At 36.3% G+C, this 27,515-nt stretch overlaps 1 protein-coding gene across 3 annotated transcripts in view; it reads left to right on the forward strand.

Annotated features, from left to right (window-relative positions):
* Window positions 1–27,515, forward strand: part of COMMD10 (COMM domain containing 10) — a 245,342-nt gene that overhangs the window by 66,198 nt on the left and 151,629 nt on the right. For 2 of the 3 annotated variants that reach the window (XM_078005113.1, XM_015140615.3), the window contains exon 5: window positions 10,963–11,073. The exons of the other annotated variant lie outside the window; for it this stretch is intronic. In XM_078005113.1, coding sequence (XP_077861239.1) covers window positions 10,963–11,073 — 111 coding nt within the window. The remainder of the gene's footprint in view (window positions 1–10,962; window positions 11,074–27,515) is intronic. 3 annotated transcript variants of the gene reach the window in all.

The raw sequence follows: 27,515 nt of genomic DNA on the forward strand, positions 1-27,515 counted from the left end.
TAATTTTGATCCCTTGGGTAAGGTGAGGTTCTCCACTCTATTACTACTCTTTTGTTTTATAAATAAAGAGCAGTCGCGGGTAGATACTTTGTGACTGTGTAAACATAAAATTCACATGAGACTTTCTCCAGTTTGATTCAGTATCTTCTGATGATTCTCACTTGACTGAACTTGTAACTTTTGATTTTGATAGAATTTTAAACTTACAGAAAAGTTGCAATAATGATGTAAGGAAGCCCCATATATTCTTTATCCCGATTCACCTATTGTTTACATTTGTTTTACCTTTTTAATCTGTAAAATGGGGATAATAAGTGTTATCTGTCTCACAGGGTTGTTAGTTTTCTTTGTCTTCTTTTTTCATTGAAAAGAGAGGTTTTTAAATTACATTATGTAGCTATAAAGTATTAGGTTGTAATACTAGTTATCCTTTATGTATTTTCTCTTCATTTAAGCTTTCTGAATACTGATTATTTTCTGTGAAACTTTTTTTTTTTTTTTTTAGTAAGTGTAAATTTGCAAAGAATAAGAAATAAGATTCATGTTCAGGAAATATTTTATATTGCATTATTATGGCTATATATGTGTACATATTATGCATCAAAAGGATGAAATCATTTTCACTTAAAAAATTTTACAACAGGCCGGGTGTGGTGGCTCAAGCCTGTAATCCCAGCACTTTGGGAGGCCAAGACGGGCGGATCACGAGGTCAGTAGATCGAGACCAGCTTAGCTAACACGGTGAAACCCCGTCTCCACTAAAAAAAAATACAAAAAACTAGCTGGGCGAGGTGGCGGGCGCCTGTAGTCCCAGCTACTCGGGAGGCTGAGGCAGGAGAATGGCATAGACCCGGGAAGCGGAGCTTGCAGTGAGCTGAGATTCGGCCACTGCACTCCAGCCTGGGCGACAGAGCGAGACTCCGTCTCAAAAAAAAAAAAAAAAAAAAAATTTACAACTGTTGTCATGTTATATCTAATTTGTACCTATAGAGTATTTCTTTTTTATTTATTTATTATTATTATACTTTAAGTTCTAGGGTACATGTGTACAACGTGCAGGTTTTTACATATGTATACTTGTGCCAGGTTGGTGTGCTGCACCCATCAACTCATCAGCACCCATCAACTCATCATTTGCATCAGGTATTACTTCCAGTGCAATCCCTCCCCTCTCCTGCCTCCCCATAATAGGCCCCAGTGTGTGATGTTCCCCTTCCTGAGTCCAAGTCTTCTCATTGTTCAATTCCCACCTATGAGTAAGAACATGTGGTGTTTGGTTTTGTGTTCTTGCAATAGTTTGCTGAGAGTTATGGTTTCCAGCTGCATCCATGTCCCTACAAAGGACACAAACTCATCCTTTTTGATGGCTGCGTAGTATTCCATGGTGTATATGTGCCACATTTTCTTAATCCAGTCTGTCACTGATGGACATTTGGGTTGATTCCAAGTCTTTGCTATTGTGAATAGTGCCGCAATGAATATACATGTGCATGTGTCTTTCTAGCAGCATGATTTATAATCCTTTGGGTATGTACCCAGTAATGGGATGGCTGGGTCATATGGTACTTCTAGTTCTGGATCCTTGCAGAATCGCCACGCTGTTTTCCATAATGGTTGGACTAGTTAACAATCCCACCAACAGTGTAAAAGTGTTCCTATTTCTCCACATCCTCTCCAGCACCTGTTGTTTCCTGACTTTTTAATGATTGCCATTCTAACTGGTGTGAGATGGTATCTCATTGTGGTTTTGATTTGCATTTCTCTGATGGCCAGTGATGATGAGCATTTTTTCATGTGTCTGTTGGCTGTATGCACATCTTCTTTTGAGAAATGTCTGTTCATACTCTTTGCCCACTTTTTGATGGGGTTGTTTGTTTTTTTCTTGTAAATTTGTTTGAGTTCTTTGTAGGTTCTGGATATTAGCCCTTTGTCAGATGAGTAGATTGCAAAAATTTTCTCCCATTCTGTAGGTTGCCTGTTCACTCTGAAGGTAGTTTCTTTTGCTGTGCAGAAGCTCTTTAGTTTAATTAGTTCCCATTTGTCAATTTTGGCTTTTGTTGCCGTTGCTTTTGGTGTTTTAGACATGAAGTCTTTGCCCATGCCTATATCCTGAATGGTATTACCTAGGTTTTCTTCTAGGGTTTTTATGGTATTAGGTCTAGCATTTAAGTCTCTAATCTATCTTGAATTAATTTTCGTATAAGGAGTAAGGAAAGGATCCAGTTTCAGCTTTCTACTTATGGCTAGCCGATTTTCCCAGCACCATTTATTAAATAGGGAATCTTTTCCCCATTTCTTGTTTTTTTCAGGTTTGTCAAAGATCAGATGGCTGTAGATGTGTGGTATTATTTCTGAGGACTCTGTTCTGTTCCATTGGTCTATATCTCTGTTTTGGTACCAGTACCATGCTGTTTTGGTTACTATAGCCTTGTAGTATAGTTTGACATCAGGTAGTGTGATGCCTCCAGCTTTGTTCTTTTGACTTAGGATTGTCTTGGCAATGCGGGCTCTTTTTTGGTTCTTTATGAACTATAAGCAGTTTTTTCCAATTCTGTGAAGAAAGTCATTGGTAACTTGATGGGGATGGCATTGAATGTATAAATTACCTTGGGCAGTATGGCTATTTTCACAATATTGGTTCTTCCTATCCATGAGCATAGTATGTTCTTACATTTATTTGTATCCTCTTTTATTTCACTGAGCAGTGGTTGTAGTTCTCCTTGAAGAGGTCCTTTACATCCCTTGTAAGTTGGATTCCTAAGTATTTTATTCTCTTTGAAGCAATTGTGGATAGAAGTTCATTCCTGATTTGGCTCTCTGTTTGTCTGTTACTGGCGTATAAGATTGCTTGTGATTTTTGCACATTAATTTTGTATCCTGAGACTTTGCTGAAGTTTCTTATCAGCTTAAGGAGATTTGGGCTGAGACAATGGGGTTTTCTAAATATACAATCATGTCATCTGCAAACAGGGACAATTTGACTTCTTCTTTTCCTAACTGAATACCCTTGATTTCTTTCTCTTGCCTGATTACCCTGGCCAGAACTTCCAATGCTGTGTTGAATAGGAGTGATGAGAGAGGGCATCCCTGTCTTGTGCCAGTTTTCAAAGGGAATTTTTCCAGTTTTTGCCCATTCAGTATGATATTGGCTGTGGGTTTGTCATAAATAGCTCTCATTATTTTGAGATACATTACATCAATACCGAATTTATTGAGAGTTTTTAGCATGAAGCGCTGTTGAATTTTGTCAAAGGCCTTTTCTGCATCTATTGAGATAATCATGTGGTTTTTGTCTTTGGTTCTGTTTATATGCTGGATTACGTTTATTGATTTGCATATGTTGAACCAGCTTTGCATCCCAGGGATGAAGCCCACTTGATCATGGTGGATAAGCTTTTTGATGTGCTACTGGATTCGGTTTGCCAGTATTTTATTGAGAATTTTTGCATCAATGTTCATCAGGGATATTGGTCTAAAATTCTCTTTTTTTGTTGTGTTTCTGCCAGGCTTTGGTATCAGGATGATGTTGGCCTCATAAAATGAGTTAGGGAGGATTCCCTCTTTTTCTGTTGATTGGAATAGTTTCAGAAGGAATGGTACCAGCTCCTCCTTGTACCTCTGGTAGAATTCAGCTGTGAATCTGTCTGGTCCTGGACTTTTTTTGGTTGGTAGGCTATTAATTATTGCCTCAATTTCAGAGCCTACTATTGGTCTATTCAGGGATTCAACTTCTTCCTGGTTTAGTCTTGGGAGAGTGTAAATGTCCAGGAAATTATCCGTTTCTTCTAGATTTTCTAGTTTATTTGCGTAGAGGTGTTTATAGTATTCTCTGATAGTAGTTTGTATTTCTTTGGGGTCGGTGGTGATATCCCCTTTATCATTTTTTATTGCGTCTATTTGATTCTTCTCTCTTCTTTATTAGTCTTGCTAGCTGTCTATCAATTTAGCTTATCTTTTCAAAAAACCAGCTCTTGGATTCATTGATTTTTGGAGGGTTTTTTTGTGTCTCTATCTCCTTCAGTTCTGCTCTGATGTTAGTTATTTCTTGCCTTCTGCTAGCTTTTGAATGTGTTTGCTCTTGCTTCTCTAGTTCTTTTAATTGTGATGTTAGAGTGTCAATTTTAGATCTTTCCAGCTTTCTCTTATGGGCATTTAGTGCTATAAATTTCCCTCTACACACTGCTTTAAATGTGTCCCCGAGTTTCTGGTATGTTGTATCTTTGTTCTCATTGGTTTCAAAAAACATCTTTGTTTCTGCCTTCGTTTCGTTATGTACCCAGTAGTCATTCAGGAGCAGGTTGTTCAGTTTCCATGTAGTTGAGCAGTTTTGATTGAGTTTCTTAGTCCTGAGTTCTAGTTTGATTGCACTGTGGTCTGAGAGACAGTTCGTTATAATTTCTGTTCTTGCACATTTGCTGAGGAGTGCTTTACTTCCAATTATGTGATCAGTTTTGGAATAAGTGCGATGTAGTGCTGAGCAGAATATATATTCTGTTGATTTGGGGTGGAGAGTTCTGTAGATATCTATTAGGTCCGCTTGGTGCAGAGTTGAGTTGAATTCCTGGATATCCTTGTTAACTTTCTGTCTCGTTGATCTGTCTAATGTTGACAGTGGGGTGCTGAAGTCTCCCATTATTATTGTATGGGAGTCTAAGTCTCTTTGTAAGTCTCTAAGGACTTGCTTTATGAATGTGGGTGCTCCTGTATTGGGTGCATATATATTTAAGATAGTTAGCTCTTCCTGTTGAATTGATCCCTGTACCATTATGTAATGGCCTTCTTTGTCTCTTTTGATCTTTGATGATTTAAAGTCTGTTTTATCAGAGACTAGGATTGCAACCCCTGCTTTTTTTTGTTCTCCTTTTGCTTGGTAGATCTTCCCCCATCCCTTTATTTTGAGCCTATGTGTGTCTCTGCATGTGAGATGGGTCTTGTGAATATAGCAAACTGATGGGTCTTGACTCTTTATCCAGTTTGCCAGTCTGTGTCTTTTAATTGGACCATCTAGTCCATTTACATTTAAGGTTAAGATTGTTATGTGTGAACTTGATCCTGTCATTGTGATATTAGCTGGTTGTTTTGCTCACTAGTTGATGCAGTTTCTTCCTAGCCTCGATGGTCTTTACCTTTTGGCATGTTTTTGCAATGGCTGGTACCGGTTGTTCCTTTCCATGTTTAGTGCTTCCTTCAGGAGCTATTGTAGGGCAGGTCTGGTGGTGACAAAATCTCTAAGCATTTGCTTATCTGTAAAGGATTTTATTTCTCCTTCACTTATGAAACTTAGTTTGACTGGATATGAAATTCTGGGTTTAAAATTCTTTTCTTTAAGAATGTTGAATATTGGCCCCCACTCTCTTCTGGCTTGTAGAGTTTCTGCGAAGACAGCTGCTGTTAGCGTGATGGGCTTCACTTTGTGGGTAACCCGACCTTTCTCTCTGACTGCCCTTAACATTTTTTCCTTCATTTCAACTTTGGTGAATCTGACAATTATGTGTCTTGGAGTTGCTCTTCTCGAGGAGTATCTTTGTGGTGTTCTCTGTATTTCCTGAATTTGAATGTTGGCCTGCCTTACTAGGTTGGGGAAGTTCTCCTGAATGATATCCCGAAGAGTGTTTTCCAACTTGTTTCCATTTTCCTCCTCACTTTCAGGCATCCCAATCAGACATAGATTTGGTCTTTTCACATAATCCCATACTTCTTGAAGGCTTTGTTCATTTCTTTTTCCTCTTTTTTCTTTAGACTTCTCTTCTTACTTCATTTCATTCATTTGATCCTCAATCGCTGATACTTTCTTCCAGTTGATCGAGTCGGTTACTGAAGCTTGTGCATTTGTCACATATTTCTCGTGTCATGGTTTTTATCTCTGTCAGTTCGTTTATGGCCTTCTTTGCATTGATTGTTCTAGTTATCTATTCTTCCATTCTTTTTTCAAGATTTTTAGTTTCTTTGCGCTGGGTACATAATTAATTCCTCCTTTAGCTCTGAGAAGTTTGATGCACTGAAGCCTTCTTCTCTCAACTCAACAGTCATTCTCCATCCAACTTTGATCCGCTGCTGGTGATGAGCTGCATTCCTTTTGAGGGGGAGATGCGCCCTTATTTTTTGAATTTCCAGCTTTTCTGCCCTGCTTTTTCCCCATCTTTGTGGTTTTATCTGCCTTTGGTCTTTGATGATGGTGATATACTGATGGGGTTTTGGTGTGGGTGTCCTTTCTGTTTGTTAGTTTTCCTTCTAACAGTCAGGACCCTCAGCTGTAGGTCTGTTGGACATTGCTTAAGGTCCACTCCAGACCCTGTTTGCCTGGTTATCAGCAGCAGAGGCTGCAGAAGATAGAATATTGCTGAACAGCGACTGTTCCTGTCTGATTGTTGCTCTGGAAGCTTCATCTCAGGGGTGTACCCCGCCGTGTGAGGTGTGGGATGTCGGTCTGCACCTAGTGGGCAATGTCTCCCAGTTAGGCTACTCAGGGGTCAGGGACCAACTTGAGCAGGCAGTCTGTCCGTTCTCAGATCTTAGCCTCTTCTGTGAAACTTTATGTGTGGGTGTATGCATGCACAAACACATACGAGGTCAGCAATTTTATTTACCTTTTTTATTACTCTGTCATGTGGCCCTGGAACAAATATTTTTCAATGACAAAATTTAGTAGAAAAGGCTCTGGAAATTAAGAAAGCCAATCCATGAACACCTAAAACCATGACTTTTAAAAATTACCTCCCTTGTGCATACTCTTTATTTCAATTCAATTCTACAGGTAGATGTAGAATGTGCCTACTGTGTGCTGGGCATTATTCTAAGTGCTCCAATATGGCACTGATAAAAAGGACAAAAACCTTTTTTCTCAAGGAGTTTAGAATCTTAAGTGGTAGTCAACAATCAAATAAATACTATATGTTATGATAGATGGTAAAAAGCCCTAGGAAAATAAAGCAAGGCAAGTAGTGACACAGTTCACTTATTAGTTCTCTGTTATCCAGGGACTGAGAATACAGTTTGTTAATTTATTGACCCTGCTTCCCTGTCTTCTGGACATTTGTTATGTCAGTCATTCTTACTGTTAGTTGAAGTCAAAGAAACTCTAATCTAGAAATTGTTTACTTGGTTCTACTTAGGGAGTGGGTAGTAAAGAAGTCTTTCAAAATTTGATGCAATTATCCAAAATTAGTGAATGTGTATGCATTTTTCTGAGATAAATTTCTATACTTTTCATTCAGTTATCAAATAGTCTGCAACCCAAAATATTTTAGTGGTGACTCTAATTTATCCTTTCTTCTAGCCACATGGCTAAGTAGTTTTGTGAATGAGTAACGCAGTCTTGATTAACATGAGTTTTGCAGGTAGCCTTTGTGTACCTATCTCTAGTTAGTAACTTTTAAAATTAGAGTTGTATCTTTTTGTCAGATGGCTTTTTAATAATCTTCTAAAATGAATATAATAACGTTCTAAATGTGTTTAAAATATGCAATTTTGTTTGTACTTTTAAAATCAAAATACTTGATAGTTTCTTGTGTGATGATATATATTTTAAGTTGTATTTTCCAAAGACAATTTATAATATCAACAAGGAAGGCTAACTCATGGCCTGATATAAATACACACATATCTAGTTGGGGAAAGAATATATAGATTGGACAAAACACCTAATTGGAGAAATTGGGAAAGGAAGTGCCACTAACTCAATATTTGACAATGCACCATTTAACCCTTTACAACTTAGTGAGGCAGGTATTATTGTCTCCATTTTGCAGATGAGAAAACTGAGGCTCAAAGAGGTGAATAGAATATGTAACTTGCTTAAGGTCAATTAGTATGCAACTTCACAGCCCACACTCAGCTGCCACTTAGCAAACCAAATGAAAGTTAGGGTAATGTTTTCTCATTATAAAAAGGATTTCTGGACATGCTTTGGCCTGCAGATAATATTGTATGTGTGACAGGTGGGGGGTGTGTGTGTGTGTGTATGTATGTATGTATGTGTATGTGAAGAACCAACCAAATATTAGCTCTATAGGTTGCAATCCTGCCTCCTACGAAAGCCATAGCCAAGTGGAAATACAACTTTTTTTTCTTCCTCTTTCATACATTCATTTTCATGTGAATACTTCTCCTTGAAAGTTTGTGTATGTTATGTGATTTATCACTTGTCTGAGAGGAATCTTTAATGTTGACTCTGTCAGAGGCTGTTGTAGGTCACAAGGATATAAAGGTGAATAAGACTCCAGCTGTCTCCTAATGGAGATTACACTCTACTCTGAGGAGATAGACATGTAGACAAATTATTGCAATAAACCGATCTAAATGTTAATAGAGAAAGATACAGAGTGCTGAGGGAACAGAGTAGCAGACTACAGAGGGAAGGGAAAGGAAAAAATAACAGAGGAGGTGACATTGGAGCCAAAGAAGAGATATGTGAAACAGCGTAGTGTGTTCTGGGAATCTTATTTGGTTCACTGTGGCTAAATTATAGATAATTAGGAATATGTTTTAGAACATAGGACTGGAAAGGTTGTTATCACGTCCTGAGGGGTTTTGTATACTAGACTTAGGACTTAAGAGTTTGGATTTTATTTTATAGGTAGTAAGGAACTATTGGAGACTTTTAAGAAGGGAAGTGGGATGATGGGATGAGGTTCTATAGGAGGCAGGTAGCCCAGTTAGAAGACTATTGTGATAGTCTGGGAATATGTGGATGATGAGAGTCTGAAATCAGTCATGAATTTTGGAAAATATTTGAAAAATATTTAGAAGATACTATAGAACAAATTAGGTGACCAAAATGTCTTATATTTATACTACTTTATAGTTGCCAAAATCCTTTAAGTGTGCATGTTATTGGATATTATCAGTAACCCAGAAAAGTAGGTAGTTCAGATGGATTGATTTCCATTTTGTATGAGGAAACTGAATCTTGAAAGATGTGGCTTAGCCATGGTCACATAGCTAGTGATAGTTTAAGAGTGAACCAAATCATAAGCCTCAAATTCAGGGTTCTTTTTAATTTGTCTGCATCATCTCTGTGCAGTGCTTAAGCATACATTAGTTAATATCAAGGCCTGATCATGGTGGGGTGTGCGTTTTAATTTATTCACTTAATATCTCTCTTCATTAGTTATGTTAAGTGCCTAATGGAGAGGGATAGGATCAATTAAATAAGGTAAATGCAACATTTTACAGGTCAATGTAAATACCTAGAATGTGCTTTTCAATTAAGATGACATGTATGCCAGTGCTTTTTTAATATATGAGAATGGTTATGACATTTATTCCTATTTTATTGGAAAGTCTATTGCATGGGACTTGATAATAGTGTTAGGCTGCTATCAGAGACTGTGCTTACTGTAATCAGTGTTAAAGATCAGTATATAAAGAATCCTTACTTAACATGTACCATTAAATTGATTTTGTATTAGGTATTATAGAGATATTATAGATTAGATCTCTACAACATCTTCCTTCTTTTTACCCATAACCTCTAAAAGGTTTAGTGCCAGAAGGAACAGAACTGTATCTTTATTTTCTCATCACATCCTCTCTCAAATAGATAATACTTTCATTGCTCTCTTTCCAACTTGGCTTTGAGTCACTGCTGTGATTCTAGCTGTTGAACAGTCTTTCAAATTAAGTGATTAGTATTCTAGTCAAGGAAAAATTGTTGTGAGCCTGCCATTCTTACCCAGTATTGTTAAGGTAGTTTTACTAAATCTATTATTAGGGTCATGTTATCAGAGGCAAATGACTATTGGGTTTCACAAAACTTCCCTAAATATTGATACTTGAAATTTACAGGAAATTAAATCTAAAACCTTACACTTTTGAAGCTGGAGGCACCAATAAGCTGCTGAAGTTCAGTATAAAGCCACATCTGTGCTCCTTAATACTTTGTAAGAAAAGTTTCTCTGCCTTAGTCTTCCTTTACTATTTTTGTCTTACTTGATTAAAATTTTGCTGTTGTATTAACTAATAAATTCAAAGGAAATGTTCTGATTAGTTTCTGTCATAACTGGGAACAATAGTAAGAGTACCTTGGAAAGTGTGATAGTCTGTTGCGTAACACTTGCTAGGTAGTAGATATGAGTTCTCTGCCTATTTCAATCTCATTGTATCTAAAGGTGTGAACTTCTTACCATCTGGATACTTTAGTTTCCCTCTAAATTAAAAAGAAAAAAAGCAAATCTTACCTGTATAGTACCTAATGCAAAGGTTTTTTTGAAAGATGATGGGAAGTCATTAAAGTGCATTTCAACAATTTATGCTATTTACTAGTTGAAATTTGTAACTATTTAAAAACCATTAGTTTTAAAAAATATTATTTTAAAATAGTAATTTATTGTTTAATATTTAAAAACATTGGATCTTTTAATATATTTCACTGCTTGGTATTAGAATTTTTTATTTTTAGAATAGAGTATATTTATTTTATTTTATTTTATTTTATTTTATTTTTTTTTGAGACGGAGTCTCGCTCTGTCGCCCAGGCTGGAGTGCAGTGGCCGGATCTCAGCTCACTGCAAGCTCCGCCTCCCGGGTTTACGCCATTCTCCTGCCTCAGCCTCCCGAGTAGCTGGGACTACAGGCGCCCGCCACCTCGCCCGGCTAGTTTTTTTGTATTTTTAGTAGAGACGGGGTTTCACCATATTAGCCAGGATGGTCTCGATCTCCTGACCTTGTGATCCGCCCGTCTCGGCCTCCCAAAGTGCTGGGATTACAGGCTTGAGCCACCGCGCCCGGCCTGTATATTTAAAGATGACTTTTGCTCTTAAATTTGACAGGCATGGCAGGAGGCCAATCTAGGAAGCCCAAAGGGAGAATTCGCAGAGTATGTAGGTTAAAGGAGCCCTGGAACTGACTTTCTATGAAGCCCAGCCTACCCATACACATTCCTGCAGAGTGGAGATTTGCTTAAAGTTGACTGTTTTCTTCCTTCTGTACCATCTGATTCAAATCTGCACCTGTCTTTTAAAGCTAGAGACGGTTGGATGGCAGCTTAACCTTCAGATGGCTCACTCTGCTCAAGCAAAACTAAAATCTCCTCAAGCTGTGTTACAACTTGGAGTGAACAATGAAGATTCAAAGGTAAGAAATGGTATCCCATTAAAAGGATGTATTTGGTTTGTTGGGACTTAAACTTTTTATTCTTAGCAGTCTTTGCTCTCTGGATTTAAATTTTAAACATAATTCAGTTACACAATTATTAATAAGCGGATCTATTTTGACAGATTTTGATGTCAGATTTAAATATCACTGTTATTTATCTCAAGAAATAGCTTATCTTGCAAAGTACCTTTCACACAAAAACATTTCATAATGTCTTCTTTTAAATTCTGCAGTGAAAAAAAATTGGTGAAGACCACATAAAATCATGATTTTAATGTTTTAGATATTTGCGAATATTCCTGAGTGTTTCATGTTTTAAGCTGAATATATGTGGTAGAGGGAATATTGTTTGTTGTCCAGCTAGTGCCTGGAACAATAAATATGATGGAGACCTGAATTGTATTTTTGTGTGTGTAGTAGTGTAGTATGCTTGCATGTGTTTAAATCCCAGCTTTTGAGAAATAGAATTTTTTTTTTATACCACAGGGTGATTTTTACTTTATTATTAAGTTCAGAACAACTAGAACATGATTATTAAAGATCAAAGCATTGCTATGAAAGTTTTTGTTACTGCAACATATAGGGAAATACGTCTTTCAGATATGACAAGAGCTTTTTATCATATTTTATATTGTAATTGATTATCTTTTAAGATAGAAAAGGGGGAGTGACTTTTTCCTCCTAAGTAGATAAGACTATCTCATCTTCAGACAAAATAGAATTGAGAATGAGGTATTAGAGAATATCTGAGGAAGGAGATTACAGTGACTGAATGTGATAATAGAATAATGGAAGAAATGTTATTATTAATAACAGGAATTGAAGAATGGGAATATTATTACTTTTTTGTTAAAACTTTCACTATTCATTCTATTATGCACGTTTCTGGCTTCTTTCAGAAGTACCTAGCCCAGGTTATATAAAATTCTGTGGAATTGACTTGAGTCTTATATATAATGTATTAGTTTATTACAGTGTTTCAAAAGTATCATTTTATTTCACAGATTTTCGCTGGAAAGTAATATGAACTTAGTGGTTAGAGTCAAGCTGTTAGAATATGTCTAGTGGTTTCCCTTTATCTGCAGTTTCACTTTCCATAGTTTCAGTTACCCACTGCTGTTTGAAATAGGTGAGTACAGTACAGTAAGATGAGAGAAAGAGACTACGTCCACATAACTTTATTATACTATGTTGTTATGGTTGTTCTATTTTCTTATGACTGTTGTTAATCTCTTACAGTGCCTAATTTATAAATTAGACTTTATCATAAGTTTGTGTATATGGGAAAAAACAGTATATATTGGGTTCAGTATTATCCATGGTTTCAGGCTTCCACTGGGAATTTTGGAATATATCCTCCCACCGTGGGCAGGGAGACTACTGTGTGCTCTGCAGTTTAGTGTAGTGTAACCTTAGGCAAATTACTTAATCCTTGATTCTCAGTTTCTTTATCTGTAAAATATAGGTAGCAGTATCTAGCCACACAATTTTTATGAAGACTAAATACCTAGTATATGTAAAGTGTTTAGTCCAGTGCCCAGTAGTACAGCATGTGCTCAATAAATGCCGGCTGCTACCATCATCATCAATAAAACCGTTTTGTTTCTAGCTAAAATAAAGAAATCAATCCATTTGTTTTAATTCAAAGTTCTTACTATTTCCTGATGAAATTATTACCTCTTCCCTTGTTCCTTGCATTCCCTCTCCTTTTTTTTTTTTTTTTGATTATATTTTTCATATATATCCTTACTGGAAATTAGGGAGGGGAAAAAGAGCCTGGAAAGTCCCTTTTATTTCTTCTGTGAACTGAGTAAGGTATTCCTTTAGGTGTAGGATGATGATCTGGAATTCACTAGTGTAGACTGGAACTATTCCATGAGTGAAAATACATGCATACATGCACATTCCAAGTAGCTATATACTTCCTCTGTTTTACTTTTCGTGACTACCTAATGTTAAGTCTACATAGCTAAAAGCATTTTATATGTTGGAAGTATACTATTTTGACCACATGCATTGAATATGCTTTAAGCATCATAAGTTCAGCAATGCTTGTCTTTGGGATTCTCAAGTCCTCCTAACTTCTTTGTTATATCTTCAAAGTATGCCTATGTGTCTGTTATATTTTTAGGCAGTAGGAATAAAAGAATAATGCTTCTTGTAAGACAGCCATGTTAATAAGACATTCAGATTATTCAGGAAGATGTGAATATCTAGATGTGAAATCTAACTCATTTGAAATATGAGCTTGAGTACATTTATGTTTTTCTGTGTGTTTGTATTTTGAAATTTTGAATAAATGTATATATGCATCTTGATTAATCATATAACTTGCAGTTCTAGAGCACCATTTTCATTAACAAATATGCTGAGGAAGAAGAGCAGAAGCACACATACGTAAAAGATATTTCCCTTTCATCTTGTATGTAGACTTAAGTGACTTCTTTGTATTGCCTTTCTCTTTTATGGCATTCTACACATTTTGTGCCTGTGTCTTTTATCTCCTAAACAATAGACACATAATGAGATATAGAGCTACCATCACCTAGGCAGAAACATACCATCTCCAAGTGATACGGTGTGCCCTAGCTATGAAGGACCGGTTAACTACTAACCTGTTTTCCTCAATGTACTGCTGGCTGGAATTACTGCTCTTTCTTTTGTTTACCTTCTCCTTGATTTTAGGATTTTGTATTCTGTTCTTTGTACTCTTCATCTTGTTCCTTATGTTAATTTTTATGTGACTCCTGTTACTAAGGACTACTAACTACTTTTCTCTCAAATATTTACTCTGTCATGAAATGAGAATTCTTCACAGGTTGGAATATTAAGTAAAAGGAATGAGGGTATAGAGCATGTTTTAAAAAACAAGTTTATTAAAGGAAAGGAAAGCTTTTACCAAAAGGGAGATTAAATGTTATCACTGCTTAGTTTAGGATATAAAGTATCTTAAAGTACAAAACTGTCATACTTATGAAGTTGGTGTTTGTTTAAAACAGGAAGCATTGAGTACAGTTCTCACAAATGTGTATTTTACAGGGTAGTTATCCTGAAAATATACATATATTAAACTATTGGGAGGATTAGAGTGACTGTAAATTGTGAGGGAGTATTTTGGTGGTGTTTACTTTCGAGCTGTTGAACTGAAAACTTACTGTAATTCACTGAAGAGTGTGGTTTATGAGGAGCTCCTTGTCTTCTTTTTCACTTCTAACATACATATGAAAAATGTAGCCTGCAGTGAAGTTTTAATTGCTATCACACTGGATAACACTGTTTGACTGTAGTCTCCTTTCTTAGAACACTTCTGTCTCGAGGCTTTCCTGTTTTGCTACTAATTTTATCACAAAAACTGGGTGATTGTAGCTTTCCTGCAGTATTTTGATATGTATTCTAGTTGTTTTTGGTTAATTGTCTTAGTGTTTGTCTACTGTGTTTAGGAAAGTGAGATTATTTTCCTGTTCCACAGATACCTCAAATTGAGTTTTCTGACTTAAAGTTTTTTTCATTAGGGGGCAGTAGAGTGCTTTGCTTACCGAGTCTTTTCTGGCATTCACAGTGTTATCTGAAATAACATTCACAATAATTTGTGAAGTCAGTAGTTGAAGGAAATGCTAAGTGTTTACATTTCTAATCTGTATAGAACAATAGAGTTCCCTTATTTATTTCCATAAACAAAATTAATGTTTATTAATAATTTATGTATAGAACAAATAAATGAAATCATCATAATTTGACTTTTGAAATTTGTGTATGATCATTTGCCAAAATGAAATATATTAAAAGCTTTCTACATTATTGACTTTTTTGTTACATTATGTCACTTATATTAATTTCTTCATGAGAAAAAAGCATAAAATAGTCCATAAGATAATTGAATGGCACTGTTAGGTTATGATGTAACTAGTTCTAGGCCCATTGTAGTCAGCTGAAAGTTCTTTATTCAGAGAGAGTAATGTCATTTGTAACAAATGTTGATAATATTGTCTGACACCAACACTTTAACTTTGAATATCTTAGAATACTTTAATTTTGCTATTAATCTTTGTATACTTTTTTCCCCAGTAAATTTCCTGTTAAAGACAAACCTGTTTTGTTAATACAGAGATTCCAAATTTTATTTGTACATCTTTGAGGAAGGATCATTGTGTTTCATTTTTTTTTCTTTTGCAGTAACTGTGGTAAAATCACCCTGACAGAACTTTTATTTATCTTAATGTTAAATTAGATTATAATCAGGTTGCAGAAAGTACTTTACGTAAAAGTAATTATGATTTTGAATGAATTTGGGACTCTTAATACTAGTTTTCTGACTTAGAGCTCTTCATTCTTATTTCCAAAATATGTGACAAATTCTGTTTAGTGTGAAAAAATGGGCAAAAGTTCTTTTTTAAGTGTTTACTCTGTGCTATTCATGGTATCACCTCTTTTTATGTTTAAAACATCTCTTCCAGGCATGATTTCTTATTATTCTTATTTTATTGATAAGTGGAAATGTAGAAGCACAGAGAAGTTAAATAATATTCCCATGTTATACAGATAGTAAACAGTAGACCTAGGGTTTGAATCCAGGCAATTTTATTTGAGTTCCAGTTTATCAGTAGGATGCTGTATCATCTTGTTAATTTAATAACTTGGCAGTTGATCTTGTAATATGTGTATATGTTTCAAGGTGTTGAAAGCTATTCTAAAATGTAAGGTTGTTCATAGGATTATAGTTACATGGATTCTAGATTTAATTTTTCTCTTTCCTCTTTATTTGACTAAGTTGAAACAATTTTCCAATTTTAGTCCATTAGAAACACCATTTACTCTCATGTAGTAAGTAAAGTTATAAATGATGTCAGTTCAACAGAGGCTGCCTTTTATTAACAAATATTATTGTAAGGGCTACATGACATCAATGATGTTGATGTCTTGTGAGCAAATAAGCTATATCAGTTAAAAAGAAAAGATGCCCTCAGATCAATTTAGGACAGATTTCTAAGAGAAAAATATGTATGCTATTCAAATCATGAATTCTTGTTATAGAAATTTACATTCTTTCATCTTAAAGGTGGTGTTAGTATTAACTGATTTGGAAGGACCTTCACATGTTTTAGCCTTATGTGAGTTGGTCTGCGTTTTCCTTTTTTTTTCTTGAGGTATCCCATATCATATCTTTATTAGAATAAATCACACTAAAGAATGCTTTCTCACCCTTGATTACACATACAAACGAGATAATTCAACTGATAGGACATAATTCAAATATAAATAAAATCATTCTTTCACATATTTAACATTGTTGAGTGGCTTTTTAAATTGTATATATTTAAGGTATACAACATGCTGTTTTGATATAAATATGCATAGTAAAATTACGTTTTTTGTGTGTTTGGTAAAAGCACCTAAAAACTATTTTCCTAGCAAAATTTCAGTTTACAATACAATATTATTAACGATAGTCCTCATGCTGTACATCAGATCTCCAGACTTATTTATCCTATATAACTGCAAGTTCCTATGCTTTGACCTGCTTCCCATTTTCTCCCTTTCCTTGTCTCTAATAATCACTGTTCTACTAGGCATTTTTTTAAAATTCCACATATAAGTGAGATCATGCAGTATTTTTCTTTCTGTGTCTGGTTTATTTCACTTACCATAATGTCCTCCAGATTCATCTATTTTGTTGCAAATGGCACTATATCCTTTTTCAAGGCTGACTTATATTCCTATGTGTGTGTATATGTGTCTGTGTCTGTTTGTATATATGTATATGTATGCATGTATATATGGACACATATACATATCACAATTTATCCATTGATAGATACTTACATTGTTTCCATATCTTGGCTATTATGAATAATGCTGCAGCAAACATGGGGGTGCAAATATCTCTTTAACATACTGGATTCATCTTCTTTTTTTTTTTTTTTAATTTATTTATTATTATACTTTAAGTTGTAGGGTACATGTGCATAACGTGCAGGTTTGTTACATATGTATACTTGTGCCATGTTGGTGTGCTGCACCCATCAACTCGTCATTTACATCAGGTATAACTCCCAATGCAATCCCTCCCCCCGCCCCCCTCCCCATGATAGGCCCCGGTGTGTGATGTTCCCCTTCCTGAGTCCAAGTGATCTCATTGTTCAGTTCCCACCTATGAGCGAGAACATGCGGTGTTTGGTTTTCTGTTCTTGTGATAGTTTGCTAAGAATGATGGTTTCCAGCTGCATCCATGTCCCTACAAAGGACACAAACTCATCCTTTTTGATGGCTGCGTAGTATTCCATGGTGTATATGTGCCACATTTTCTTAATCCAATCTGTCACTGATGGACATTTGGGTTGATTCCAAGTCTTTGCTATTGTGAATAGTGCTGCAATAAACATACGTGTGCATGTGTCTTTATAGCAGCATAATTTATAATCCTTTGTGTATATACCCAGTAATGGGATGGCTGGGTCATATGGTACATCTAGTTCTAGATCCTTGAGAAATCGTCATACTGTTTTCCATAATGGTTGAACTAGTTTACAATCCCACCAACAGTGTAAAAGTGTTCCTATTTCTCCACATCCTCTCCAGCACCTGTTGTTTCCTGACTTTTTAATGATCGCCATTCTAACTGGTGTGAGATGGTATCTCATTGTGGTTTTGATTTGCATTTCTCTGATGGCCAGTGATGATGAGCATTTTTTCATGTGTCTGTTGGCTGTATGAATGTCTTCTTTTGATAAATGTCTGTTCATATCCTTTGCCCACTTTTTGATGGGGTTGTTTGTTTTTTTCTTGTAAATTTGTTTGAGTTCTTTGTAGGTTCTGGATATTAGCCCTTTGTCAGATGAGTAGATTGCAAAAATTTTCTCCCATTCTGTAGGTTGCCTGTTCACTCTGATGGTAGTGTCTTTTGCTGTGCAGAAGCTCTTTAGTTTAATGAGATCCCATTTGTCAATTTTGGCTTTTGCTGCCATTGCTTTTGGTGTTTTAGACATGAAGTCTTTGCCCATGCCTATGTCCTGAATGGTACTACCTAGGTTTTCCACTAGGATTTTTATGGTATTAGGTCTAACATTTAAGTCTCTAATCCATCTTGAATTAATTTTCGTATAAGGAGTAAGGAAAGGATCCAGTTTCAGCTTTCTACTTATGGCTAGCCAATTTTCCCAGCACCATTTATTAAATAGGGAATCCTTTCCCCATTTCTTGTTTCTCTCAGGTTTGTCAAAGATCAGATGGCTGTAGATGTGTGGTATTATTTCTGGGGACTCTGTTCTGTTCCATTGGTCTATATCTCTGTTTTGGTACCAGTACCATGCTGTTTTGGTTACTGTAGCCTTGTAGTATAGTTTGAAGTCAGGTAGCGTGATGCCTCCAGCTTTGTTCTTTTGACTTAGGATTGTCTTGGAGATGCGGGCTCTTTTTTGGTTCCATATGAACTTTAAAGCAGTTTTTTCCAATTCTGTGAAGAAACTCATTGGTAGCTTGATGGGGATGGCATTGAATCTATAAATTACCTTGGGCAGTATGGCCATTTTCACGATATTGATTCTTCCTATCCATGAGCATGGTATGTTCTTCCATTTGTTTGTGTCCTCTTTGATTTCACTGAGCAGTGGTTTGTAGTTCTCCTTGAAGAGGTCCTTTACATCCCTTGTCAGTTGGATTCCTAGGTATTTGATTCTCTTTGAAGCAATTGTGAAGGGAAGTTCATTCCTGATTTGGCTCTCTGTTTGTCTGTTACTGGTGTATAAGATTGCTTGTGATTTTTGCACATTAATTTTGTATCCTGAGACTTTGCTGAAGTTGCTTATCAGCTTAAGGAGATTTTGGGCTGAGACAATGGGGTTTTCTAAATATACAATCATGTCATCTGCAAACAGGGACAATTTGACTTCTTCTTTTCCTAACTGAATACCCTTGATTTCTTTCTCTTGCCTGATTGCCCTGGCCAGAACTTCCAACACTATGTTGAATAGGAGTGGTGAGAGAGGGCATCCCTGTCTTGTGCCAGTTTTCAAAGGGAATTTTTCCAGTTTTTGCCCATTCAGTATGATATTGGCTGTGGGTTTGTCATAAATAGCTCTTATTATTTTGAGGTACGTTCCATCAATACCGAATTTATTGAGCGTTTTTAGCATGAAGGGCTGTTGAATTTTGTCAAAGGCCTTTTCTGCATCTGTTGAGATAATCATGTGGTTCTTGTCTTTGGTTCTGTTTATATGCTGGATTATGTTTATTGATTTGCGAATGTTGAACCAGCCTTGCATCCCAGGGATGAAGCCCACTTGATCATGGTGGATAAGCTTTTTGATGTGTTGCTGAATCTGGTTTGCCAGTATTTTATTGAGGATTTTTGCATCGATGTTCATCAGGGATATTGGTCTAAAATTCTCTTTTTTTGTTGTGTCTCTGCCAGGCTTTGGTATCAGGATGATGTTGGCCTCATAAAATGAGTTACGGAGGATTCCCTCTTTTTCTATTGATTGGAATAGTTTCAGAAGGAATGGTACCAACTCCTCCTTGTACCTCTGGTAGAATTCAGCTGTGAATCCATCTGGTCCTGGACTTTTTTTGGTTGGTAGGCTATTAATTATTGCCTCAATTTCAGAGCCTGCTATTGGTCTATTCAGGGATTCAACTTCTTCCTGGTTTAGTCTTGGAAGAGTGTAAGTGTCCAGGAAATTATCCATTTCTTCTAGATTTTCCAGTTTATTTGCGTAGAGGTGTTTATAGTATTCTCTGATAGTAGTTTGTATTTCTTTGGGGTCGGTGGTGATATCCCCTTTATCATTTTTAATTACATCGATTTGATTCTTCTCTCTTTTCTTCTTTATTAGTCTTGCTAGTGGTCTGTCAATTTTGTTGATCTTTTCAAAAAACCAACTCCTGGATTCATTGATTTTTTGGAGAGTTTTTTGTGTCTCTATCTCCTTCAGTTCTGCTCTGATCTTAGTTATTTCTTGCCTTCTGCTAGCTTTTGAATGTGTTTGCTCTTGCTTCTCTAGTTCTTTTAATTGCGATGTTAGAGTGTCAATTTTAGATCTTTCCTGCTTTCTCTTGTGGGCATTTAGTGCTATAAATTTCCCTCTACACACTGCTTTAAATGTGTCCCTGAGTTTCTGGTATGTTGTATCTTTGTTCTCATTGGTTTCAAGGAACATCTTTATTTCTGCCTTCATTTCGTTATGTACCCAGTAGTCATTCAGGAGCAGGTTGTTCAGTTTCCATGTAGTTGAGCGGTTTTGATTGAGTTTCTTAGTCCTGAGTTCTAGTTTGATTGCACTGTGGTCTGAGAGACAGTTTGTTATAATTTCTGTTCTTGTACATTTGCTGAGGAGTGCTTTACTTCCAATTACGTGGTCGATTTTGGAGTAAGTACGATGTGGTGCTGAGAAGAATGTATATTCTGTTGATCTGGGGTGGAGAGTTCTATAGATGTCTATTAGGTCTGCTTGCTGCAGAGATGAGTTCAATTCCTGGATATCCTTGTTAACTTTCTGTCTCGTTGATCTGTCTAATGTTGACAGTGGAGTGTTGAAGTCTCCCATTATTATTGTATGGGAGTCTAAGTCTCTTTGTAAGTCTCTAAGGACTTGCTTTATGAATCTGGGTGCTCCTGTATTGGGTGCATATATATTTAGGATAGTTAGCTCTTCCTGTTGAATTGATCCCTTTACCATTATGTAATGGCCTTCTTTGTCTCTTTTGATCTTTGATGGTTTAAAGTCTGTTTTATCAGAGACTAGTATTGCAACCCCCGCTTTTTTTTGTTCTCCATTTGCTTGGTAAATCTTCCTCCATCCCTTTATTTTGAGCCTATGTATGTCTCTGCGTGTGAGATGGGTCTCCTGAATACAGCAGACTGATGGGTCTTGACTCTTTATCCAGTTTGCCAGTCTGTGTCTTTTAATTGGAGCATTTAGTCCATTTACATTTAAGGTTAAGATTGTTATGTGTGAACTTGATCCTGCCATTATGATATTAACTGGTTATTTTGCTCATTAGTTGATGCAGTTTCTTCCTAGCCTCGATGGTCTTTACATTTTGGCATGTTTTTGCAATGGCTGGTACCGGTTGTTCCTTTCCATGTTTAGTGCTTCCTTCAGGGTCTCTTGTAAGGCAGGCCTAGTGGTGACAAAATCTCTAAGCATTTGCTTATCTGTAAAGGATTTTATTTCTCCTTCACTTATGAAACTTAGTTTGGCTGGATATGAAATTCTGGGTTTAAAATTCTTTTCTTTAAGAATGTTGAATATTGGCCCCCACTCTCTTCTGGCTTGGAGAGTTTCTGCCGAGAGATCTGCTGTTAGTCTGATGGGCTTCCCTTTGTGGGTAACCCGACCTTTCTCTCTGGCTGCCCTTAAGATTTTTTCCTTCATTTCAACTTTGGTGAATCTGACAATTATGTCTTGGAGTTGCTCTTCTCGAGGAGTATCTTTGTGGCGTTCTCTGTATTTCCTGGATTTGAATGTTGGCCTGCCCTACTAGGTTGGGGAAGTTCTCCTGGATGATATCCTGAAGAGTGTTTTCCAACTTGGTTCCATTTTCCCCCTCACTTTCACGCACCCCAATTAGACGTAGATTTGGTCTTTTTACATAATCCCATACTTCTTGCAGGCTTTGTTCATTTCTTTTTCTTCTTTTTTCTTTTGGTTTCTCTTCTCGCTTCATTTCATTCATTTGATCCTCAATCGCAGATACTCTTTCTTCCAGTTGATCGAGTCGGTTACTGAAGCTTGTGCATTTGTCATGTATTTCTCGTGTCATGGTTTTCATCTCTTTCATTTCGTTTATGACCTTCTCTGCATTAATTACTCTAGCCATCAATTCTTCCACTTTTTTTTCAAGATTTTTAGTTTCTTTGCACTGGGTACGTAATTCCTCCTTTAGCTCTGAGAAATTTGATGGACTGAAGCCTTCTTCTCTCATCTCGTCAAAGTCATTCTCCATCCAGCTTTGATCCGTTGCTGGCGATGAGCTGCGCTCCTTTGCCGGGGGAGATGCGCTCTTATTTTTTGAATTTCTAGCTTTTCTGCCCTGCTTTTTCCCCATCTTTGTGGTTTTATCTGCCTCTGGTCTTTGATGATGGTGATGTACTGATGGGGTTTTGGTGTAGATGTCCTTCCTGTTTGATAGTTTTCCTTCTAACAGTCAGGACCCTCAGCTGTAGGTCTGTTGGAGATTGCTTGAGGTCCACTCCAGACCCTGTTTGCCTGGGTATCAGCAGCGGAGGCTGCAGAAGATAGAATATTTCTGAACAGCGAGTGTACCTGTCTGATTCTTGCTTTGGAAGCTTCCTCTCAGGGGTATACTCCACCCTGTGAGGTGTGGGGTGTCAGACTGCCCCTAGTGGGGGATGTCTCCCAGTTAGGCTACTCAGGGGTCAGGGACCCACTTGAGCAGGGAGTCTGTCCCTTCTCAGATCTCAACCTCCGTGTTGGGAGATCCACTGCTCTCTTCAAAGCTGTCAGACAGAGTCGTTTGCGTCTGCAGAGGTTTCGGCTGCGTTTTGTTATTGTTTACTGTGCCCTGTCCCCAGAGGTGGAGTCTACAGACAGGCAGGTTTCCTTGAGCTGCTGTGAGCTCCACCCAGTTCGAGCTTCCCAGCAGCTTTGTTTACCTACTTAAGCCTCAGCAATGGCGGGCGCCCCTCCCCCAGCCTCGCTGCTGCCTTGCCGGTAGATCACAGACTGCTGTGCTAGCAATGAGGGAGGCTCCGTGGGTGTGGGACCCTCCCGGCCAGGTGTGGGATATGATCTCCTGGTGTGCCTGTTTGCTTAAAGCGCAGTATTGGGGTGGTAGTTACCCGATTTTCCAGGTGTTGTGTGTCTCAGTTCCCCTGGCGAGGAAAAGGGATTCCCTTCCCCCTTGGGCTTCCCAGGTGAGGCAATGCCTCGCCCTGCTTCAGCTCTCGCTGGTCGGGCTGCAGCAGCTGACCAGCACCGATCGTCCGGCACTCCCCAGTGAGATGAACCCAGTACCTCAGTTGAAAATGCAGAAATCACCGGTCTTCTGTGTCGCTCCCCCTGGGAGTTGGAGACTGGAGCTGTTCCTATTCGGCCATCTTGCTCCGCCCCTACTGGATTCATCTTCTTTGGATATATACCAAACAGGAGATTCCTGGTAATTCTAATTTGAATTTTTTGAGGAACCTTCAAACTGTTGTCCTTAATGGCTATACCAATTTACATTTCCACCATTAGTGTACCGGGGTTCCCTTTTCTCCACATTCTCACCAGTGTTTGTTATCTCTTGTCTTTTTGATAATAGTCATTCTAACAGTTGTGAGATAATATTTCATTTTGGTTTTGTTTGCATTTCCCTAATGGTTAGTGATATTGAACATCTTTTCATTTATCTGTTGGCCATTTTTATGTCTTCTTTGGAGAATTTCTATTTAGGTCCTTTGTCCCTTTTAAAATCATTTAATCTTAGTACATTGTTATTATTTTGCTATTGAATTGTGTGAGTTCCTTATACATGTTGGATATTAACCCCTTATCAGATATGTGGTTTGCAAATTTTTCTTCCAATCCATAGACTGTACTTTTTGTTGATGGTTTCCTTTTCTGTACAAGAGCTTTTAGTTTGATGTAGTTCTACTTATTTTTTGCTTTTGTTCCTCAAGCTTTTGGTGTGTTAATTCAAGATATCATGACTAGGATGAGCATCAAGGAGCTTTTTCTCTGTGCTTTCTTCTAGGAGTTTTATAGTTTCAGATCTTATGTTTAGGTCTTTTATCTCTTTTGAGTTTGGTTTTTGTGTATGGTGTAAAGGTCCAGTTTCATTGTTTTGCACATGGATATTCAGTTTTTCCAGCACCATTTATTAAAGAGACAGTTCTTTCCTTATTGCATCTTCTTGGTGGTCTTGACAAAAATTAATTGATCATGTATGCTTGGGTTATTTCTGGGCTGTCTGTAGTATTCCTTTTGTCTGTGTGTCTGGCTTTATGCCAGTACCATACTGTTTTGGTTACTATAACTTTATAATGTAATTTAAAATTAGGAAGTGTGATACCTCTAACTGTTTTACTTTCTCAAGATTATTTTGGTTTTTCAGGGTCTTTCGTGATTCCATGTGAATTTTATGATTTTTTTTTCTCTATTTCTATAAAAAATGCCATTGGAATTTTCATAGGATTGCAGTGAATCCATATATTGCTTTTGGTAGTATGGACATTTTAACAGTGTTAATTCTTCCAATTCATGAACATGGGCTATCTTGCTATTTAATTAGGTCGTCTTCAATTTCTTTAATCAGTGTGTTATAGTTTTCAGATCTTTCACTTCTTTGGCTATATTTATTTATAGGCATTTTATTCTTTTTGCTCTCCTAGCAATGTTATAGTAGCAGCAGGCTGGGAAGAGTGGCGGTGGCTGGGAAAGTGGGGGCACATAAATAAGATTTTTTTCTTGTTTTTTTTTTTTTTTTCAGCTAGATCATTATTTTTGTGAAGAAATCCATCTGATTTTTGTATGGTGATTTTGTAAGGTGTGTGCTACTTTACTGAATTTATTTGTTCATTTTAACTTTTTTTGTGGCATTTTAAGGGTTCTTTTTTTTTAAAAAAAAGAGAACATATAGGATAATGTCATCTGCAAACAGGAATAATTTTATTGTCCTCTCTGAAGTGAAATGATTTTTTAATATTGTCTGCCTTTTAAAAAAAAACCATCATGATTCATTTTTCTGTTACCAAAGCTGTATGTGCTTACTGTAGAAAACTTAGAAATTATAGAAACATGAAAGGAAAAGCTGTTAGACTTACCACGAAGATGCAGTCTATTTGTTTTATTTTTATTTTTTTCAGTGTTTATTCGATACAGACTTCTTCTCCAGAGTCTGATTGTAGGACTTGTTTGATTTTATATTCTGCCTTTTTTTACTTAATGCTGTGACAAATCATTTTTTATATTATCTCAAACTCATCATTAATATATTTTAAATTACTGCATTATATTATGGTTATGACAGACATATAAGGATTTCTTAATAATTCTTCCCCTGTCAAATACTGGGTTTGCTTCTAGTATTTTCCTGTTACATTGTAATAAACATCTTTGTGTATATATACTTAGATGCTCAGTAAATCTTTATCCATTGTGAATGAATTAATGAAGCCTTCTTAGGATTTAGGGTTATTCCTCAAGAGGATGATTACTAGGTGAAAGGGTATAAACCAAAATAAAACAAAACATCTTATTTAGTTTGATAAATGGCTTTCTGAAATCATTTTGGGGAATACACACAGAAACGCAAACGTTGCGTTCAGAAGATTTCATAGCTTCTAGAGAAAGATGTAACACTATTTCAAAAATAGGTTCTTTAATAAGTGGGTAATTAATTACTTTGGATTTTAGGAGGCCAGTAAAAAGCCCAGATATTTTTGTAATACTATAGCGCTCCCCTTTTAAACTTTTGTATTACATTAGTGCACACATTAAACAAGCTTTTGTTATGTATATTTTGTTTTATTATAGAACATGTAGAAGCACTCTGATCAAATACTCAAGCAGTTAGAGAAAATAGAAATAACTCTTGTTTGTTAGATAATTGCCAAGATACTTTGAAAACAAAATCTGCTTCTTTGGAATCAAATGTGTTTTAATATTTTTAAGGCTTTGTGACTCTGGTTTTCTGAGATTCTTTGTTTTGTATCCTTTTCCATTGTGATCAATTTCTCAATGAAATTATCCTTCAGGGTTTTATGTTTTCTAAATAACAGCAATACAGAAATGTTTTCCCTCAATTTAATGTATTTTTTTTTTTTGGTTTTGTGGTCAACATGACTTTTTAAAAGACAATATTATGTAGTCAAGTATATTGATACAAATCATATGTGTATAACTTCCGCATAACGCAATGGAAACCTCCTCCATATATGTGGGTGTGTGTGTAAGTTTTTTTTTTTTCCTCGTATTTGAGGCTGTCAAGTGGAGAGTCTGCTTTTATCCATAATAAGACTTTATAAGCTAACAAAAAATATTGTTTCAGATGCTACTTGTCTTTGATGAGTGAAAATACACAGTATTAATACACCATTAGAGGTTAATATTTATGTGGAGAAAATGATAATAGAGACTTGGAGGAGAAAAATCTCTGTTAAAAATACTCCAAACATTTTAGGCAATTTAGAATTAAAATATTGTTTTACTAAAATTCTTTTTAAAAATTTTGTGAGGTTGCATAGTAAGGAAACAAATACTATCTTCACTTGTCTTTTCTAACTTCTGAATCCTGTAGTCTCTGAAACCCAGAGGCAGTTGATAAATACAGAATTTTTAAAACAGAATATGTTTTAGAAGTACCTTTAAATTTCATTAGATACCTTTTCATGTATTAGAAATGACAATAATGTAAATGAATGATATAAATATTTTGATACAAAAGTATTAACAATGAATTAGACATCTGGACAAGTAAAATGCTAAATTCAATAAACAATATGCACTAACTTTTTAAACACCTTGAATTCAGTTCAAGAAATATTTTTTAAACATTTACTACATGTGAGTTACTAGGCAAGGTATTTGTGATATAGGCAGGTTTTATTTTCTGTCATGAAGCTTATGGGCTAGCAGGAAATACATACATTAAGCCAGTAAATGTAAGTTTGATGACTAGTACAAAGGAGGAAACATGGAAACCAATAGCAAGAAATTAGAAACTGTGACAGGCAGAGAAGCTTTCAGATGGAGGAAAAAGTACCTGAAAGAGGACAGAGGTTTTTTTTTTTTGAGCATTTCAAATATGGAGGTACTTGAGATATCCAGGTGGAGATTGTCAGGTTTGTAGTCTGAGACATGGGAGAAAATTGTAAACTAGAAATTGAGGTTTAGAAATCATTGAGATTATAATTTCAGTCTTGGGAATGGAAGAGATCACTTAGAGGATATAGTAGACTAACATTTAAATGACAAATAGAATTGAAAGAGCTTATGACAGTGATTGGGAAGGAACAGCTAAATACCAAAGGAAGAGAGCATCTTGGGGTGAACCATGTCACATGTTGTGACTAAGTAAAGTTAGAGGGAAGCAGGGGCAGAGAGAGAAGATAATAATTCTGACAGTCATGAAGTAGGTGCTAGTATTTTCCTATTAAGTAGATCAAGAAACCCAGACTCAGTGGTAAAGTGTCTTTCTCTAAATTGGATACTAGAAAGAAAGTGCTGGTGCCATAATTTGAACCCAGGTCTGTCTGACTCCGTAGCCTGAGCTTATAATCACTTCATAGTGTTAAAAAATGAATTTAGTGACATGGAGATCATTGGTGATCACTTTGTGGGACAGGAGAAGGAAATATTTCAAGATGGAGGGCAGTACTGAATGCTATTTGAGAGGTCAGAAAAGAGAAGAACAGACATGTGACTGTTGGATTACGTAAAATGGACTTCTGTGATGACCTAGACAATTATGATTTCAATAAC

Source organism: Macaca mulatta, chromosome 6, assembly GCF_049350105.2.
Source record: "Macaca mulatta isolate MMU2019108-1 chromosome 6, T2T-MMU8v2.0, whole genome shotgun sequence".
Lineage (NCBI taxonomy): Eukaryota > Metazoa > Chordata > Mammalia > Primates > Cercopithecidae > Macaca > Macaca mulatta.